At 37.9% G+C, this 18,302-nt stretch overlaps 1 protein-coding gene across 2 annotated transcripts in view; it reads left to right on the forward strand.

Moving 5' to 3' along the window:
• Positions 1–18,302, forward strand: part of PCSK2 (proprotein convertase subtilisin/kexin type 2) — a 416,285-nt gene that overhangs the window by 59,019 nt on the left and 338,964 nt on the right. The window contains exon 2 of one of the 2 annotated variants that reach the window (XM_006860627.1): positions 13,214–13,318. The exons of the other annotated variant lie outside the window; for it this stretch is intronic. Within the exon in view, the coding sequence (XP_006860689.1) occupies positions 13,214–13,318 (105 nt within the window). The remainder of the gene's footprint in view (positions 1–13,213; positions 13,319–18,302) is intronic. 2 annotated transcript variants of the gene reach the window in all.

Consider the following 18,302-nt stretch of genomic DNA (forward strand, 5'->3'; position numbering starts at 1 on the left):
TGGATGTTTACAGCTGTTTCTCTTCATTTTGATTTGTGGCCCATTAGCAAATGAAGGTTCTGTGAGCATTTCTCCCCTGAATTTAACTCTATTCATGTCATCGTGGTCATCTTGGTCAACTCTACTTTGAGGAGGCATTTTTTTCTCCAGTCGCATTCTGAGTGCCTTCCCACCTTCCGTTCCTGTATCTGACAGTGTTTCTCTGCTATTCATAGAGTTTCCAGTGACTAGTGACTCGGAAGTAGTTTGTCACTCTTTCTTCCTAGTCTGTCTTTGTATGGAAGCTCATCTGAAACCTGTCCACCATGGGTAACCCTGCTAGTTATTTAATATACCAGTGGCATAGCCCTCAGAATCACAGCAATTCAAACCACCACAGCACGACAGACAGATGAGTGGTGGTTGCGTGGTTGCTGTTAAATAGGAATCTCCTTGTGGTAGGGCCCTTAAGTCTGGCTCAAAGGCGGGATTTCCATCCTCGGATGTCAATCAAGAGGCAGAAGCGCAGCAGGGGCAACTGGGTTGTAGTGAGACTCTTTGGGCTGCACTTGTGGGTCTCTAAGTTGGTTGATCCCGCCTCAAAGCCAAGATCCAACAGTTAGGCTAGGAAGGTGCTCTAGGGTCCGGGGTAAGTAGGACAGCCTGGCTGGCCCCTGCAGTCTCTTCCCACTAGGCAGCGTCTCCCCATCGACCTGGTCTGCAGACACCTCTCACCCTGCTGCTCCGTGGTCTGGGTTTCTTTTAACACCTCCACCAGGTCTGCACAGTTCTCACACATCGTTTAACTGCCGCCCTCCATGGATGTAGTAGCTCAAAAAAATGGAACAAATCTTTACAGCGAGGACCACTCCCACCCCCTCAGTACACAGGGTTGACAGGGATGGGCAACTTAGACATTGACTGTCCAAAATGGGGGGCCTATAAAGGCAAGAAGTGACTGACTTAAAAGCTTTCAAGAGGGAGCCTAGTTCCAGACGGGGCAGGGAAAGGTAGAATCACCACTTACACGGAATGATTTCCAATCTGTTGGGACCGGGCTGGCGAAAGGAAATGGGGATAAGACTCTTAAGGTATAATTATTCTAGTGAATAATTGCCATCAGGACTGATTATGAGACTAGGAAATATAAGAGGTAGATGTTTTTTGACAAAAAGAGGAGAGTGATTGATTTTGCAGCCCAGGAGCGGAGGTCCCTGGGACCATCAAGTGAGAAGAAGGGAGAGTGGGACCCTACCCAGAGAGGCAGTGATGCCAGGGATGGAGACAGAGAGAGGATGAAGTGGACAGATGGAGCGGCTGGGGACACTGGGGTCAGGGAGGGAGAAGGGCTGTGTGCTGGGGGCCGGGGAGCAGTCCTGTGTGGTGTACCATTAGCTTGTTTGATGATGCATGGAGGGGACTGTAATCATTGAAATGAAATGAAATGTGATAGGATGATTGTAGGGCTGATGTTCTCCCATGTAAACCTCACAATAAAAACTAAAAAAGAAAGAAACTAACAGAACAAAGCAATATTATCCAAATGCTCAAGAATGTGACATTGTATCAGGGCCAACATTTACATGAAAATATCATGAGGAAGAATACATCAAAATGTTAATTCTTAGTTAAATGTTTCTTACTTCAGGAAGCTCCTTGATTAGACTTTCCATGTCAGGGAGGTGTTGTTTTCAAAGTGATCCAACAATAACATTGTTAATGCAATCATCATTACATTGTATTTATGAAGAGTTCAGATCTGTACAGCCAAGTACACTTCAAGATTCAGACCAAGAGCATTCCTGCATGCCTTTATTATTGATCATCTTCCAATATATTTGGTTAGTGAATGAGAGAGACTGTATGTATGTATGTAATTTTATAATAATAAATTGGCAAAATGATAAAAGGAGCAATCCTACAAAGGTTTAGGGGAATCACTGCATCAAGAAGTTGGGTGCAGATCATGTCATTTGGACCCAGCATCCCTGATCTGAGAACCTCCTAGACTCAGAAGAGAGAGCTGTAACATTGATGACAACGTGAAATGGCAAGAAATTGTACCAAATATAGCAGAGTCAAGCTGTAGTGAAATGGTGGCAGCAATACAAGTAGCAGTGGTCTGGGGACCCATAGAGAGAGAGAGAATGAGATGTCTCCATGTAGGAAGTTACTGGCAATAGGGTGCCTCTAAGAAAAGATTTGCTTAGAGCTAAAAGTGCTGTAATAATTGTCTATGCAGAAAAAGCCTGTGTGTGCCCAGTACAGGGTTTGGGCAGAGAATATTTGTTCTTGCTACTGTTACTGAGAAGACACTTTTAGATATATGATTTCATTTCAGTTTTGGTTTATTACATCTTCAAATTATCTTAGCTATCAAAGTTTTCCAAAAACAGTCTGCTTGGGTGGCAGTCCCCTATCCACACTTTCACACTCTTCCCAACTTGGAAAGGAAAGGCTTTGGTGATAAAATTCGCTTTGGTGATAAAAATATGGCTTTGGTGATAAAATTGATGCTGGAGATCTCATGATAGTATTTTGCAAAACACAATGACTTCTTCATTGCAAATACTTTTTAAAACAACATGAAAGTTGACTATACAGTTGGTAGGAATGATTGCTGGATCCTTTGGCAATGCAGGCCAGGTAGCATTGGGCCAAGGAAAAAAATCATGAGGGCCTGGACAATATGGCAGGAGTCAGGCATGGCAATGTTATGAACATAACGTGGCTCAGTGGTCCCTAATAGCAACAACACATGACCTTGGGACTCATGACCCAGAATCTTTTCATTCTAGGTGCTTTCTTGACTTTGGAAGAATGTGACTGGGAATTGTGAACACCTTTGAGAAAACCATTTTGAATCTGACAGTCACATAGTTTACTATACCAGAAATGACAAATTGAGGAGGACTGGTGTCAAGTTCATCATCAAGATCTGCCTTGAAGTATGATTCTGTTTGTGATAGGATACTATCCATACGACTACAAGGAAGGCCATTTAACACCACTATTATTCAAATTTATACACCAACCATTAAAGACAGTAATAATGAAATTGAAGAATTCTACACATTTCTTCATCGAAAATTGATCAAACATGCAATCAAGATGTATTGATGATCACTGGTGATTGTTATGCAAAGATGTGAAGCAAAGAAGAAAGATCGTTAGTTGGAAAATATGGCCTTGGTGATAAAATTGATGCTGGAGATCTCATGATAGATTTTGCAAAACACAATGACTTCTTCATTGCAAATACCTTTTTTAAATAACATGAAAGCTGACTATACACATGGACCTCAGCAGATAGAATACAGAAAAATCAAATTGACTGCATCTGTGGAAAGAGGCAGTGAAAAAGCTCCATATCATCAGTGAAAACAAGGCCAGGGGCAGACTGTGGAACAGACCGTCAATTGCTCATATGCAAGTTCAGGCTGAAGCTGAAGATAATTAAATGAGTCCAAGAGAGCCAAAATATAACCTTGGATATATCCCACTTGAATTTAGAGATCATCTTCAAGAACAGATTTGATACATTAGACACTAATGACAGAAAACTAGAAGAGTTGTGGGATAACATCAATAACATCTTACAGGAAGAAAACAAAAACTCATTAAGTAGACAATAAAGAGCTCTCTCTCTCAGGTCCTCGTTTTCAAGATGACAAAGAAAAGGAGAAAGAAACAACAGTAGTGCCAAAAGGGCCACAGTCACATGCAGCCTATTTGCCGCACGAACTGCCCCCGCTGCATGCCCAATGACAATAGAGGCTGCAGCCCTCAGGGATATTCTGAAGCAAGTATCTTCAATGCCTACGTGCTTCCCAAGCTGTATGTGAAACTACAGTATTGTGTGAGCTGTGCCGTTCACAGCAAGGTGATCAGGAACCGTTCTCATGAAGCTCAGAAGAACCAAACACCCTCACCCCGATTTAGACCTGCAGGTGCTGTCCCATGACCAAAACCAATGTAAAGAATTGAGCCCTTAAAGGCTAAAGTAAAACTAATCTGCATAAAAATTATACTTAGAAAATAAAGAAAGAAGGAAAAGACAAAAATGGCTGTCAGAAGAGACTCTGAAACTTGCTCTCCAACATAGACATGCTAAAGCAAATGGAAGAAATGAGGAGGTACAAGAGCTGAACAGAAAATTTCAAAGGTAAGCTGGAGAAAACAAATGTGTAAAGACCTGGAGTTAGCAAACCTATAGGGAAGAACACACTCATCATTTCTCAAGCTGAGGGAACTAAAAAAAACCTCAAGCCTCGAATTGCAGTATTGAATCCTATGGACAAACTATTGAATGATACAGAAAGCATCACAAGAAGATGAAAGGAATACATGAGTCACTGTACCAAAAAGAAAGTGTCGATGTTCAGTCATTTCAAGAGGTATAATATGATCAAGAGCCAATGATCCTGAAGGAAGAAGTCCAAGGTGTACTGAAGCCATTGGCAAAAAACAAGGCACCAGGAATTGGTAGAATACAAATTGAAATCTTTCAACAAAGTGATGTAACACTGCAGGCAGTCAGTCATCTATGCCAAGAAAGTTAGAAGACAACTACCTGGCCAACTGACTGGCAGATCCATATTTGTACCCATTCCAAAGAGAGGTGACCCAATGGAATGCAAAATTCATCGGACAATATCATTGATAATCCATGTGAGTGAAGTTTTACTAAAGATAATACAAAAATGACTGCAACCATACATTAACAGAGAATTTCCATGATTCGAGTCAAATTCAGAAGAGGACATGAAGTGAGTTATTGCTGCTGTCAGATGGATTTTGGCTAAAAGCAGAGAATACCAGAAATATTTTTACCTATGCTTTATTGACTACATAAAGCTTTATATTGCATGGATCATGACAAACTATGTGGACAACATTGTGGAGAATGAGTATTCTGGAATGCATAGTTGTGTTCATGAGGAACCTCTACATAGATCAAGAGGCAGTTTTTTAAAATAGAACAAGGAAACACTGAATGGTTTAAAGTTAGCAAAGGTGTGCACCAGGATTGTATTCTTTCATCATATTTATTCACTCTGTATGCTGAGCAACTATTCTGAGAAACTGGATTATATGAAGTAGAATGCAGCATCAGGACAGGAGGAAGACTCATTAACAACCTGTGATAATCAGATGATACAACCTTGCTTGCTGAATGTGAAGAGGACTTACAATAATGATGAATATCAAATACCACAGTGTTCCATTTGGGTTGCATCTCAATGTAAAGAAAACAAAAATTCTCACCACAGGACCAAAAAACAACATCCATGTAAATGGAGAAAAGATTGAAATTGTTAAAGACTTCATTTTGCTGAGATCAACCATCAAAACTCATGGAAGCAGCAGTCAAGATAATAAATAACTAATGATATATTTTATTAGGCAAATCTGCTACATAAGACCTTTTTAAAGTGTTGAAGAACAAAGATGTCACTTTGAGGACTATGGTATACCTGACCCAAACCATGATATTTTCATTGTATGTGGAAGTTGGACAGTGTATAAGGAAGACCATAGAAGAACTGATGTTTTAGAGCTGTGGTGTTGGTGGAGAATGTTGAAAATACCATGGACCGCCAAAAGAACAAACAGATCTGTGTCAGAAGAAGTACAACCAGAGTGTTCCTTGGAAGCCAGGATAGCCAGACTTCAGCTCTCATGTTTCGGACGTATTATTAGAAGGTACCAGTCACTGGAGAAGGAGATCGTGTTTGGTAAAGTGAAGAGTTGGAGTAAAAGAGGAAGGCTCCCAATGAGATGGATTGGCACAGTGGCAGCTCCAATGGACTCAGGAATAGCAATAATTGTGAGGTTGGCACAGGACCCAGAAAAGTTTCGTTTTGTTTTGCATAAGGTTGCTATGAGTGGGTACCCAACAACAACAGTTGAATTGATTCAAACTTGTGGGGATCCTATGTGTGTCAGTGTAGAACTGTGCTCTTTAGGCTTTTTAATGGCTGATTTTGGGGGAAGTAGATCAATAAGCCTCTCTTCTGAGATGCCTTGGGATGGACCTGAACCTCCAACCTTTTGATCATTAACCAAGTGGGTTAAGTGTTTGCACTAGCCAGAGATTCCTTATACACCTTACTTTTGGGCACTTGACAGATAAATTGTCTGACTGACCTAATAAAAACTAGCCTACGGGCATTGGTTATTTTTCAAGGCCCCTTTGGCCCCTTGTTTTTGGAGTGTAGACTTCATAGCCAATATCCTGTAAGCAACTGAGAGGCTGTTAGAGGACTTCTTGTCTATAAAGCACCCTACGAGAGAAGGAGAAATACAGATGCTTTGTAACCTGCAGTGGTATAAGGTACTTTCCTCCCACACAAGTAGTACAATACTGTAATGCTAATACATTTGTCAGCTTCCTAAGTAGAATGCTAATCATACAAATAAGAAAAACTGTCTTAAGTCTCCACATACACACCCAAGTGTCCTAATAAGATGGTTTTCATACTGTAGACATTTAGGACATCTTCAAATGTTTTCTTTATTTAAGCACACACACTTCTTTAATATTATCACCTTTTAAAAATAAGACAAAATATGTGTGCTTCCAGAAGGAAGGAAAAGAAAAGTAGAAGGAGAATTCACAGCTTGAAGGTTCAGACAGGGTAACAATATGATAATGCTGCTAACTCAGTCTTGCAGTTTTTAGACATCTCACTATGCCTCAGCAATGCTTGTCATTACTTCTCTTCCTTGTTTCTTGCTTCCATTTCCCACTGGTAACTATGGTTCCAAACTAACAGACCTGTCCGAATCCACAAGTTTCCTTTTCCAGCAATAGGGAAAACAATTGCAAACAGATAAAAAAAAAAAAACAAAAAAAAAACAAGTTTGATTCTCATGGAACCCATTGCCTGCTTTCCTTTAGAATGAGGCAGACAGCCATGTAAATGTTTTCCTTTGGAAATCCATTCCAAATCAAATATTGTACATTGGTGCATTTATTTGTTCTTGGGAGAGTCTATTACTTATTGCAGATTCTCAAAAGGGACCAGAATCCACAAAGAGTTGATTCCCATTCCTCAGTTTAGACATAAGCTTTTCTTCCAGTTGCCTTCTTTGCATCTGTCCATTGTGCTGGTTCATACGACCCCCAGTCAATTTTAGTTTGGAGTCCAGTTTTGAAGCCTGTTGAGTTCTACATATCAGAATTATGCTATATAATTATACATATAAAGATTCTTATCATTTTATTTTTTTAAAGGAACTACTGTCAAGAGGTTTAAAGAATAAAAGCTAGGAAACAAAACAACATATTGAATATTGAAAGCTAATTAAGCTGATAGTTGCTTGTCAGCTCCTTTTGGGGACTGCATTTTACTGACAGGAATAGATTCTGCAGGTTACTGACATTTTACAGAGACCATTACTGATAGGCTACTGATCATAAGCAATCCCTTGTTGTTGTTGTTAAGTGCCGTTGAGTCGGTTCTGACCCATAGCAATCCTGAACAGGGTTTCCAAGGCTGTAAATCTTTCTGGGAGCAGAAAGCCTCATCTTTCTCCCGCGGATCAGCTGGTAGTTTCGAACTGCTGACCTTGTGGTTCGCTGCCCGACTCGTAACCACTATGCTACCAGAGCTCCTAAGCAATCCCTTATGAGCTTGGAAATACAAACTGCAATAAGTATGGAACAGAAAGAACAGGGGTTCTAAGTCTACTACATTTAATATGTTTATAAACCCATGAGAAAAATGAAAATTACTTTGTGCAATTGATATAAACATGTACCATTACAGAAATAAAGATCTTGGTTGTGAATTAGGCAGGAAAAAGTAGGAAGAAAAAAGAACATAACCATGGTGTTAGTCTGGCTCAATGAGGTTCTGTATCTTTGCCACTGAACCAAGCATGATGTCCTTCTCCAAGAACTGGTCCCTCCTGAAAACATGTCCAAAATATGTGAGATGAAGTCTTGTCATCCTGGTTTCTAAAGTACATTCTGGATGTACTTCCTTCTTCCAAAATGGATATGTTCATTCTTTTGGCAATCCATGATATATTCTATATTTCTGACCAACACCATAATTCAAATGCATCAATTCTTCTCTGGTCTTCCATATTCATTGTCCAGCTTTTCCGTGTATGTGAGGCAATTGACTTAGATCAGGTGCACCCTAATCCTCAAAGTAGCATCTTTGATTTTTAATACTTTAAAGTGGTTTTTTTGAAGCAGATTTTCCCAGTGTGTTATCAATAACCAGGTTGCTGTTGCTATTAGGTGCCATTGAGCCAACTCCAACTCATAGTGACCCTATGTCCAACAAAACTAAACACTGCTTGGTCCTGAGCCATCCTCACAATTGTTTTGTTTGAGTCTATTGCTGCCACTCTGTCAATCCATCTCATTGAAGGTTTTCTTTTTTTGCTGACCCTCTCTTTTATCAAGTAGATAAAAGAAACTGGTCCTTTCTGACAATATCCAAAGTAAATGAGATGAAGTCTCATCTTTCTTTCTTCCAAAGAGCATTTTGGCTGTACCTCTTCCAAGAAACATTTGTTTGTTCTTTTGTCAGTCCGTGGAACTTTCAATATTCTTCACCAATACCACAATACAATCACATTGATTTGACTTTTTATTGTTGAGTTATAAAACTTCAAATATATCTATATGTATATATCTACCAACATCCATCTAGCCATCTATCTCTCTAATAATCTATGCACCTACTTTCTATCTATCTACCTACCTACCTACCTATCTAATCTATCTATGATATATATAAGAGTTTGTATATTCTAGAAACAGGTCCCTTATCCAAAATGTGATTTTAAAATAATTTCTCCCAAATGGTGGTTTTTCTTTTTATTTTCTCAAAGTACAAATGTTTTTTTCATTTTAATTTTCATGAAGTACAATTTATGTTTCTGTTTTTGTTTTTTGGTCTTGTCGCTTATGCCTTTGGTAATATATCTAAGAAATCTCTGCCTTAACCAAAGTCATGAGCATTTACTACTGTATTTTCTTCTAAGTATAATAAACTTATGGCTGAATTTACAATTTATCTTTAGTTAATTTTTATAAGTCTAAGCTCATTCTTTTCTTTGTAGATATTCAATTGCCACAGAACCATTTGTTAGGTTTTGAGGCTGTAAGTCTTTGCAAAAGCCTCATTTTTTTTTTCCCTCAGAGTCACTGGTGGACTGGAAGTGCCGACTTTATGGTTCACAGTCTAGTGCATATGCTACAGAGTTACCATGGTTTCTGGCCATACATTGGTTATTACGAATTATTTCTGATTCTCAGCTTTATTCCATAAGTCAGAAACATATGCCAGAACCATACTTTCTTGATTTCTGTAAGTTTAGAGTAAATTTTTTCATTGGAAAGTGTGAGTGTCTCAAGTTTATTTTTTGCTTTTTAAGGTTATATTGGCTGTTTTGATCCTTTGCCTTTCCATATGAATTTTATGATAAGCAAAACAGCAGCTAGGATTTCTAAAGAAATTGTATAGAATCTGTAAATTAATTTGGGAAGTACTGCCATTTTTTCAAAAATGTATGAAGATAGCATATTTTTCCATTTATTTATATCTTTTTAAATTCTTTTCAATTATGTATTGTACTTTTCTGTGTACAATCTTACACTTACTTGGTTGATTTTATTCCCAAACTTTTTATTATTTTCATATTATTGTAAATGAAATTGTTTCATTCTAATTTTGGATTATATAGAAATACAATTGATTTTTATATTTTAATCTTATATCCTGCAACCTTGCAGAACTCATTCATTAGTTCTGATAATGTGTGTGAGTGTGAATTCCTTAGTAATTTCAATATATACAAGACCATGTCAGCTGTGAATAAAGATAATTTTACTTCTTCCATTACAATCTAGATCTTGCCCAATTGCCTGCCTATACCCCTTCCAGTATACTGTTGAATACAAGTAGCAAAAGCAGTCATCTTTGCTATCTTGTTGTTAGTTGGTAAGTGTCATTGAGTCAATTCCGACCCATAGTGACCCTGTATAGGGTTTCCAAGGAGCAACTGTGGTTCAAATGACTTTGCAGTCTGGCGCATTAGCCCACAGTGCCACACCAGGACAGGGAGTAAATATTCAGTCTTTCATCATTAAGTATGATGTTAGCTGTGGGTTTTTTCATAGATAGCATTTATCAGTTTGAGGAAATGTCCTCTTATTTGTTGAATGTTTTTTATTTGAAATGGCCAAAATGTAAAATAATTTGGGATTTTGTTTAATACTTTTCTGCATTTATTGAGATATCATGTACCTTCTTTTTTTTTTATTGGCATAGTGTTACATTAGTGGATTTTCTGATGTTAAAAACTTACATTCCCAGTATAAATTCCATTTGATCATGGTGTATAATCCATTTTGCATGTTGTTATTTTCCATTTGATATATTTTGTTGAGGATGTTTGTAAGAGATATTGGTCTGTAGTTTTCTTTTTCTGGGATATATTTACCTGGATTGTTTGTTTAAGGGTAACATTGGCCTCATAGAATTAATTGGAGGTGCCTCTTTCTCTTCTATATTCTGGAGATATTTCTTAATAGTGGATATTTAAAAGAATTCACTCAAGTTATCTGAATCTGGACTTTATTTTGTGGAAGTAATTCACTTCTGATAATGTGTGTGATAGGTATATTCATGTTTTCTATTACTTCTTGAGTCAATTTCTGAAGTTTGTGTCTTTCTAAGAATTTTCTATCTAGTGGAAGATAATCTAATTGTTGATAAACATTTGCTCATGATTTTGTTTGGTGCTATCAAGTCACTTCTGACTCATAGTGACTCTGTATACATCAGAACAAAGTACTTACTAGTCCTGTGCCATACTGCCAATCATTGCTGCAGTCACTGTGTCAGTTCGTCTCATTGAGGTCCTTCCTCTTTTTCATTGGCCGTCTATTTCACCAAGCATGATGCTCTTCTCCAGGGACTGTTATAGTCTTGCTTTCAAACCTTTGATTTTTCTAGGCTAGTAACTATGCCTCTCTTTATTACTAATTTTGCTCATTTGAGTCACCTCTGTGTTTCCTTTAGTCAACATTAGCTGAAGGCTTGTTGACTTTCCTCTATTTTTCCAATTTTTTTTCATTTATTTCAATTCTAATGTTCATTATTTCTTTAATTTGCCTACTTTAGATTTTATTTTCTTTTTCTAGTTTCATAAGATACAGTATTAGGTTACTGATTTGACGCATTTCTTATTCTATTACTGAGCATTTACAACTATGAATTTCCTTCTAAGCCCACTGTAGCTGCATCCCATAAGTTTCGAGATGTTGTGTTTTCATTTTCATTAATCTTAAAGTATCTTCTAATCTCACTTGTGATTTTTACTTTGACCATTTGATTATTTAAGAAGGTGTTGTTAATTTTCACAAATTTGTGAATGTCCCATTTTTTTTTTCTGTTATGGGTTTCTAATGTTATTAAGTATTTGAGTCAGATATTATACTTTGTACTATTTTTTTCTCCTTTTAAATTAACTGAGACCTGTTTTTGGCCTAACATAGGTTCTATCTTGGAGAATATTTTATGTGCACTTGAAACGAATGTGTACTTTTATGTTATTTAATGAATGTTCCATAGATATCTATTAAGTGTTAAATCTTCAATTCCTTTTTAATCATCTGCCTATTTGTTTGATCCATTAGTAAAAGTGAATATTGAAGTATTTAATAATTATTGATTAATTGCTTAGTTCTTTCTTCAATTTGGCCCATTTTGTTTCATGCATTTGGGGCTTTGTTGCTATTTGTGTATGTATTTATAATTCTTAGGTCTTTTTATTGATTGGCCATGTTCCAATCATAACATGTTCTTCTTTGTCTCTAGCAACATTTTTTGTCTTAAAATAAGTTTTGTGTGCTATTGGTATAGCCACTCTGCCTTTTTCAAGTTATTGTGTATATCTCTAAAGGCTTTAAGAGCAAACACTTAGAGTTGTGAAACATGTTTTGACTGAGGGACCATTTTGAGAGTTCTCCAGAAATTTACATCTACACACACAAATTTCAAGGATTCAATTAAATTCACTGATCAGGACATGAAGTGCCAACAGCATATCTTCACAAATTTGAAAACAAGTGTCAATTGGGCAGAGAGCTGAAAAGAAACTGTGAGGTTTTTGCTTTATACAGAAAAAGGAAAAGGAGGACCAGAAGGGAAGTGGACTGTCCATGATCACATTGCTGAGACAATAACAGACAGGAATACCATCCAGGTCACTGACACCCATGCCAAGATTCTTTTCACCAAGTCATCTCGAATCATGGGAAAAATAATAGTCCTTTTTAGGTTCTCCAAGTTTCTTAGACACTTTGAGCACAAAGAAGAAAACAGGGATATCATCCCATTGCTGGCTATATTCTCTGTAGTTAATGTGTACAGACTTGTATCTGCTTGTGAATATGTTTTGACCTATCATGGATAGGAAGATAATAAGACATTTAATGAGTCGTTTTTTGGAAGGATCCTCCTGGTTAATTCACATGCTGTGGTGAGGTTGTCATGCCCATAGATGGGGAAATAGATGGGCCAGTTGGTGATCAGCTTAGACCAATCAGCGGTTTTCTCAGTGCCTGTGTATAACTATGGTCATGGGACTTTCTCAGCCCTGTTGTCTACTGTGTATTTTCTTGTGCTGATTTTGGACTCCAGATTATTATTGTGGCTTATATAACTGACTGTGACACTCATCTAATTCTAAGGCTCCTTGGAATAAAAAGGTAGATACACAGTTATCCAACAGGTACTTACTAGATTTAGATGATTGTGCTATCTCCGGCATGATAAAAGTTACCAGGGAGTGAAAGAGGAAGTCCAAGACACAGTATAGAAATGCATCTGTGAAGACAAGACTAGGTTGAAGTACAATTTTAGAGCAACCAGAATAAACAGAAGTCCAACAGAAGAGAATGCAAGGTCCCTTGTAGGAGGAGCAGGTTACCAAAGGATGAGTGGAAACTAGATAAGTAAAGGAAATAATAGGAGGTATTTGGGTAGTAGATGGGAGACAGATACAGTATAAGCAAAGGCAAGGAGATGGGCTAGAAATAGAAATAGAGAGCCATATCTGAGCAGAGGTTTGCTAGTGGCCTTTTCACATATATCAACACCTGATGGAAGTCTCTGTATGCAATATCACCTTTGATGTCCCTGCCCCAGGACTATCTCCAGAAGCTAACCATACCTTGTATCTGTTTTGCTTCTATCCACAGCTACCCTTTACGGAAGGCCTGTACCACTTTTACCACAATGGCCTTGCAAAGGCCAAAAGGAGACGCAGCCTGCACCATAAGCAACAACTGGAGAGAGACCCCAGGGTGAGTTTCCTTAAAACCTGCCTTCCAATATCTGTTGTCACATCTGAGCCCACTGATGGGGTTATAGAGTGGATGCCCAGGGAATTTTGAAGCAAGAGAATTCAGTGTATTATGATAGGCCAAATGGATCGTTGGCAGAGTGGCATCAGGGATTCTGCTTCTCTGTTTTGCACATCAGAAATAACCCCACACTTCTTTATTGGGCTGGAAAAAGAGGAAACAAGGCTATCACCTCATTGCTGGCTATAACCACCTTTGTTAATGTATGAAGACTTTTGTCTGCTTCTGAGCATGCTTTGGCCTATCATGGATAGGAAGAGAGTACGAAATTTAATGAGTTATTTCTTGGAAGGATGCTCCTGGTTAATTTATATGCTTTGATGAGGTTGCCATGCCCATAACTGGGAAAATGGCTGGGCTAGTAGGTGATTAGTCTAGAGCAATCAAAGGGTTTTCTAGTATCTGTGTATGACTATTGTAGGATTTTTCTCAGCCCCTCTGCCCCTGTGTATTGTCTTGTGCTGATCTTGGACCCAAGATTCCATTTCATGTTCTTCCTAGCAGTTCAAATTCAACTTTCCTTGAGCCATATTTATCTTTCTCCAAATATGCTTCTCTCAGTATGTCTACTCCCTGTTTTTCAGAATAAGAACTTTGTTATCATTAAATCCTCCCTCTTCCAAATTTTCTAGGTATTCCCATATTCCTAGATACCTATACAGTTGGGTAATTCTAGTTTCTCTGATTCAATCCAGTAAGTAGCAAATTAATTAATTCTGGCAAGTTGATCTCTATACATTGAAGGTAGAATAACCAACAAGAAAAACTTGTTAAAAACTAATGTAAACAGGGTCAGATGTTTAGAGAAAAATGAATGTAAATAGGATCAGATGTTTGAATTGGAGATTTACACAGGGGATACCCTTTGAGCTAATAGAATCTGGAAACGCATTCTGTGGGGCTTATGTGAACATTTTGACTAGGTTTAATATGAGCTTCAATTAGGTATACAGATGAAACTGGTTCTCCAGAAAATCACCAACTGATAAGCCACATGCAATTTTCCAATAACTTCTCAACTCTGAGAAATAAACATTCCCGGAAGTAGAATTTCCAATCTGAGAAGCCACTTTGTCTTTGCTTTACTAGTAAGATCCAAGCTGCTTGTGCTTACAGCCAATGCCAAGCACTCTTGAAAGGACTTTTGCAGACACTGGCACTACTACATAAGGGAGAAGCTGTTTTAATGTGTGCTAACAGTCTTGGCCTTATTTGTTTAGTTTAAGTTTATAAGGAATATCCTTGGACATTCAGCTGAACAAGGATACTGTCTGTGTTACCTGTGAATTCAGTAGCCAAAGACCATTCCAGCACCATTGAGATACAGGTTTTCCTTCATTTCTGTTCTCATGGTGTTGCCCTATATGGTCAATTGCTTCCCTTTTATTTATGGTTTTGCTTCTCCATTTCCCTGGCCATTACCCCAAGAAATGTGTGGAAGAAACTGGGACAAATGAAGAGAGTCTTAAAAGGCTTGAGTTGAGAAACAGAACTAACAAGAAAATGTAACAAAAAAGGCATTGTTTAGTTGAGAGAAACTCTTGGGAACTACTAGTTATTTTTTATATGGATCACTAAAGCGCTAGTTTAACTATGTTTATCTTTGTTCATCAAGGTGTAAGGTAATACTTAAGTAAATATATTCTGATATAGACTGTTTTGTAGGTGTTCTCTTGATTCTTCATGTCCGTCTCCTACAAGGCATAATAGAATGCTAAGTAACAATTTAAATTCTTAAAATAGAAAATTGTGCCATATTTTTATAATAACTTTGCATAATGCACTTCTGGGCACATAGTAGATGCTCAACAAATGACAGTTAAGTGAATGGTTTATTAACAAATTTTCCTCAGTGTTTTAATTCATGCAATAGTATTATTCTTATCATCTTACATTTTTATCCCTATTATAGAAAGAACAATCATTATAAAACAGAAGTATAGTTTATTTTCTGTTTTCTCCTTTAGATACAGTCTTAATTGTGGGTAAAGAAAATCAATTAACATTCCATTACTTTTCAAATCTTGTTGCTAAGAATCCCATGAACAACAGTTTTTTAATTTCTGAAGTCCAATAGGGGAGTCCTGGGGTGATGCTGTAGAATAAGCATTGGGCTGCTAACGGCAAGGTGGACGGTTCAAACCCACTAGCTGCTCCTTGGAAGCCCTATACAGGATCACTATGAGTCAGAACTGACTCGAAGGCACTTATCAGCAACAACTACAAAGTCAAAAAGACTCTGTTTTTCATATTCATAGTCAATGTACTGCCACCTAAGCAAGACCCGTGTTTGGAAAACTTTGGTAGCTAAATTAATGATAAGATGTAATAAATAAATTAATTGTTGTTGTTGTTGTTAAGTGCCGTTGAGTCGGGTCCGCTCATAGCGATCCTGTACAGGGTTTCCGAGGGTGTAAATCTTTACGGGAGTAGAAAGCCTCATCTTTCTCCCGCGGAGCAGCTGGTAGTTTCGAACCGCTGACCTTAAGGTTCGCAGCCCAATTCGTAACCACTACGCTACCAGAGCTCCTTCAAATAAATTAGTACTGATCTTAAATTATAAATCTAAAAGTATCTTCTCAGGTTCAGTGTCAAGAACAAATATTCTCTGTCAAAGCCTCTGTGAGATTTGATAAACTTCACCTAGAAAAGTATCAACAAATCCTGAAACAAAAGTAATTGTGGTTCACAGTCTATATATCAAAACTCCATAAATTTTACTAGTACTTGAAAACTTATTAGAAAATAGACTTACCTAAGGTAATACTTGTTCCATAGTTCTGCAGAATGATATTTGCACATCTGAAATACATAGAGTATTAAAATGAAATGCATTTAAAACCATAAAGGACCAACATTGTTTACTGAGCATCACAAGAGTCATATGGAAGCAAAATACTTTATTAAAAATAACCTGAGTTTAGTTTTTTGAGGGAAGTTACATTAGACCCAATACTTACAAGCATTTCTTTCCTTTCCTAAGTAATTTTACTAGACTATTATTTGTGGTGCTATAGGGTAAACACTATAGGAGCTATAGGAGCTCTGGTAGCGTAGTGGTTACGAATCAGGCTGCGAACCACAAGGTCAGCAGTTCAAAACTACCAGCTGTTCCGTGGGATAAAGAGGAAGCTTTCTGCTCCCATAAAGATTTACAGCCTTGGAAACCCTGTACAGGATCGCTATGAGTCAGAACCAACTCCATGGCACGTAACAATAACAACAACAAAAGGATAAACATTAGACCACAAGGTTGACGTTTCAAACTCTCCAGCTGCTTCTCAGAAGCCCTATACAGGCTTACTATAAGTTGGAACCAACTCGATGGCACTTAACAACAACATTACAATTCTAAGAAGTATGGTGGATTCATACAATAAACTGCAAACCACCAGGTCCTCAGCTTGTTGAATGCTTCAGTCTTAGTTGGGATTTCTGTTCAAAGAAGACTCTGAGACAAACATTTAGAAGTGGGTACTTGTTTTGGAGGTGATCCCAAGAAACACAAGAGAAGGAAATAAAGTGAGAAAAAGCAAGTGAGGAAAGCAAATACAGAGCTTTTAGTGGGCTCCCGCTCTGGGCAAAACTCTAGGACTCAATCCTGCTAGGGATCCTCCAAGGTGTTGTATTGGTGTTTCATGGTTGTCCCAGAAGAGACAAGATAACTGAGTTAGTTATCCCTTGGCATTCCTCACTGCTGAGTTCATTGGGATGTTAAATCCCTAGCATTTTTAAGCTACCCTGTGCATAGATTAAGGAAGCTTCCTTATGCTAGAGGAAGCCCTCAGATAGAGAGGCAGAGAGCAGCCACAGGGCAACTCAGAGATCGGCTGAGAAGATAGGACCAGTATCAGGAGCAACTACTACAATAATACAATCCAATGCCTTAATATGCATCATCCATAAAACTCACACATTCCCTATGAGTTAGCTACTACAAGATCCTTAATTTATAGATGAGGAAAAGGAAGTTTGTGACTTACCAAAAGTCACATAGTTTGTAAGGGATCTCACCGCTGAATCACTGATTTGTATTCCATAAATAAGATTTCTCCTTTCCTCTGCACAGAGAGCATAATAGAGCAGAAAGAGTTCAGAGGAAAATTGATCTATCCCATCCCCTTGAAGCATTAAAGTGTAATTTTACCATTAAGACACAATTGTTAGATTGTTTTTAGGTGCCGTTGAGTCAATCAATTCTGACTCACAACATCCTTATGCACAACACAACAAAACACTGGCCAGTCCTGTGCCATCCTCACAATGGACTTGAGCCCATTGCTGTTGACATTGGGCCAATCCATCTCATTGATGGTCTGCCTCTTTTTCATTGACCTTCCACTTTACCTAGCATGATATCCTTCTCCAGGAACTGATCCCTCATGACAATATGTTCACAGTGTTAGAGAAAAAATGACATCATCCTGGTTTCCAAGGAGCATTCTAGTTGAGACATAATAGATACAATAAAAAGATAAGTGACTAGGAGAGAACAGGGTCTGGAAAACTACATCATGTTTGGGACAGTAGAGGGCTAATGAAAAATAAGATAAACCCTTGAGGTGATGAATTAACACACTAGCTGAAACAATACACTTAAACATTCCAATGATCATGAAGATGATGCAGGAGCAAGCAACATTACATTTTGTTATACATAAAGTTGCCACGAGTCAGAGCCAATTCAATGGCAACTAACAGCAACATAGGATCATACCGCTACAATTGATATTGTTGTTAAGTGTCATCAAGTAGATTCTGACTCATAGTGACCCTGTATCGAGAGTCTGAATAGCAGCTAGTGGATTTCAGTTGCAAACCTTGTGGTTCATAGTCCAGTGCTGATCCGACAGCACCACAACATGGTAATAAAACCCACAACTCCTCTAAATACTAAGTATGATTTACATTTAAAAACTAGATA

This window comes from Chrysochloris asiatica, unplaced genomic scaffold, assembly GCF_000296735.1.
Source record: "Chrysochloris asiatica unplaced genomic scaffold, ChrAsi1.0 scaffold00039, whole genome shotgun sequence".
NCBI lineage: Eukaryota > Metazoa > Chordata > Mammalia > Afrosoricida > Chrysochloridae > Chrysochloris > Chrysochloris asiatica.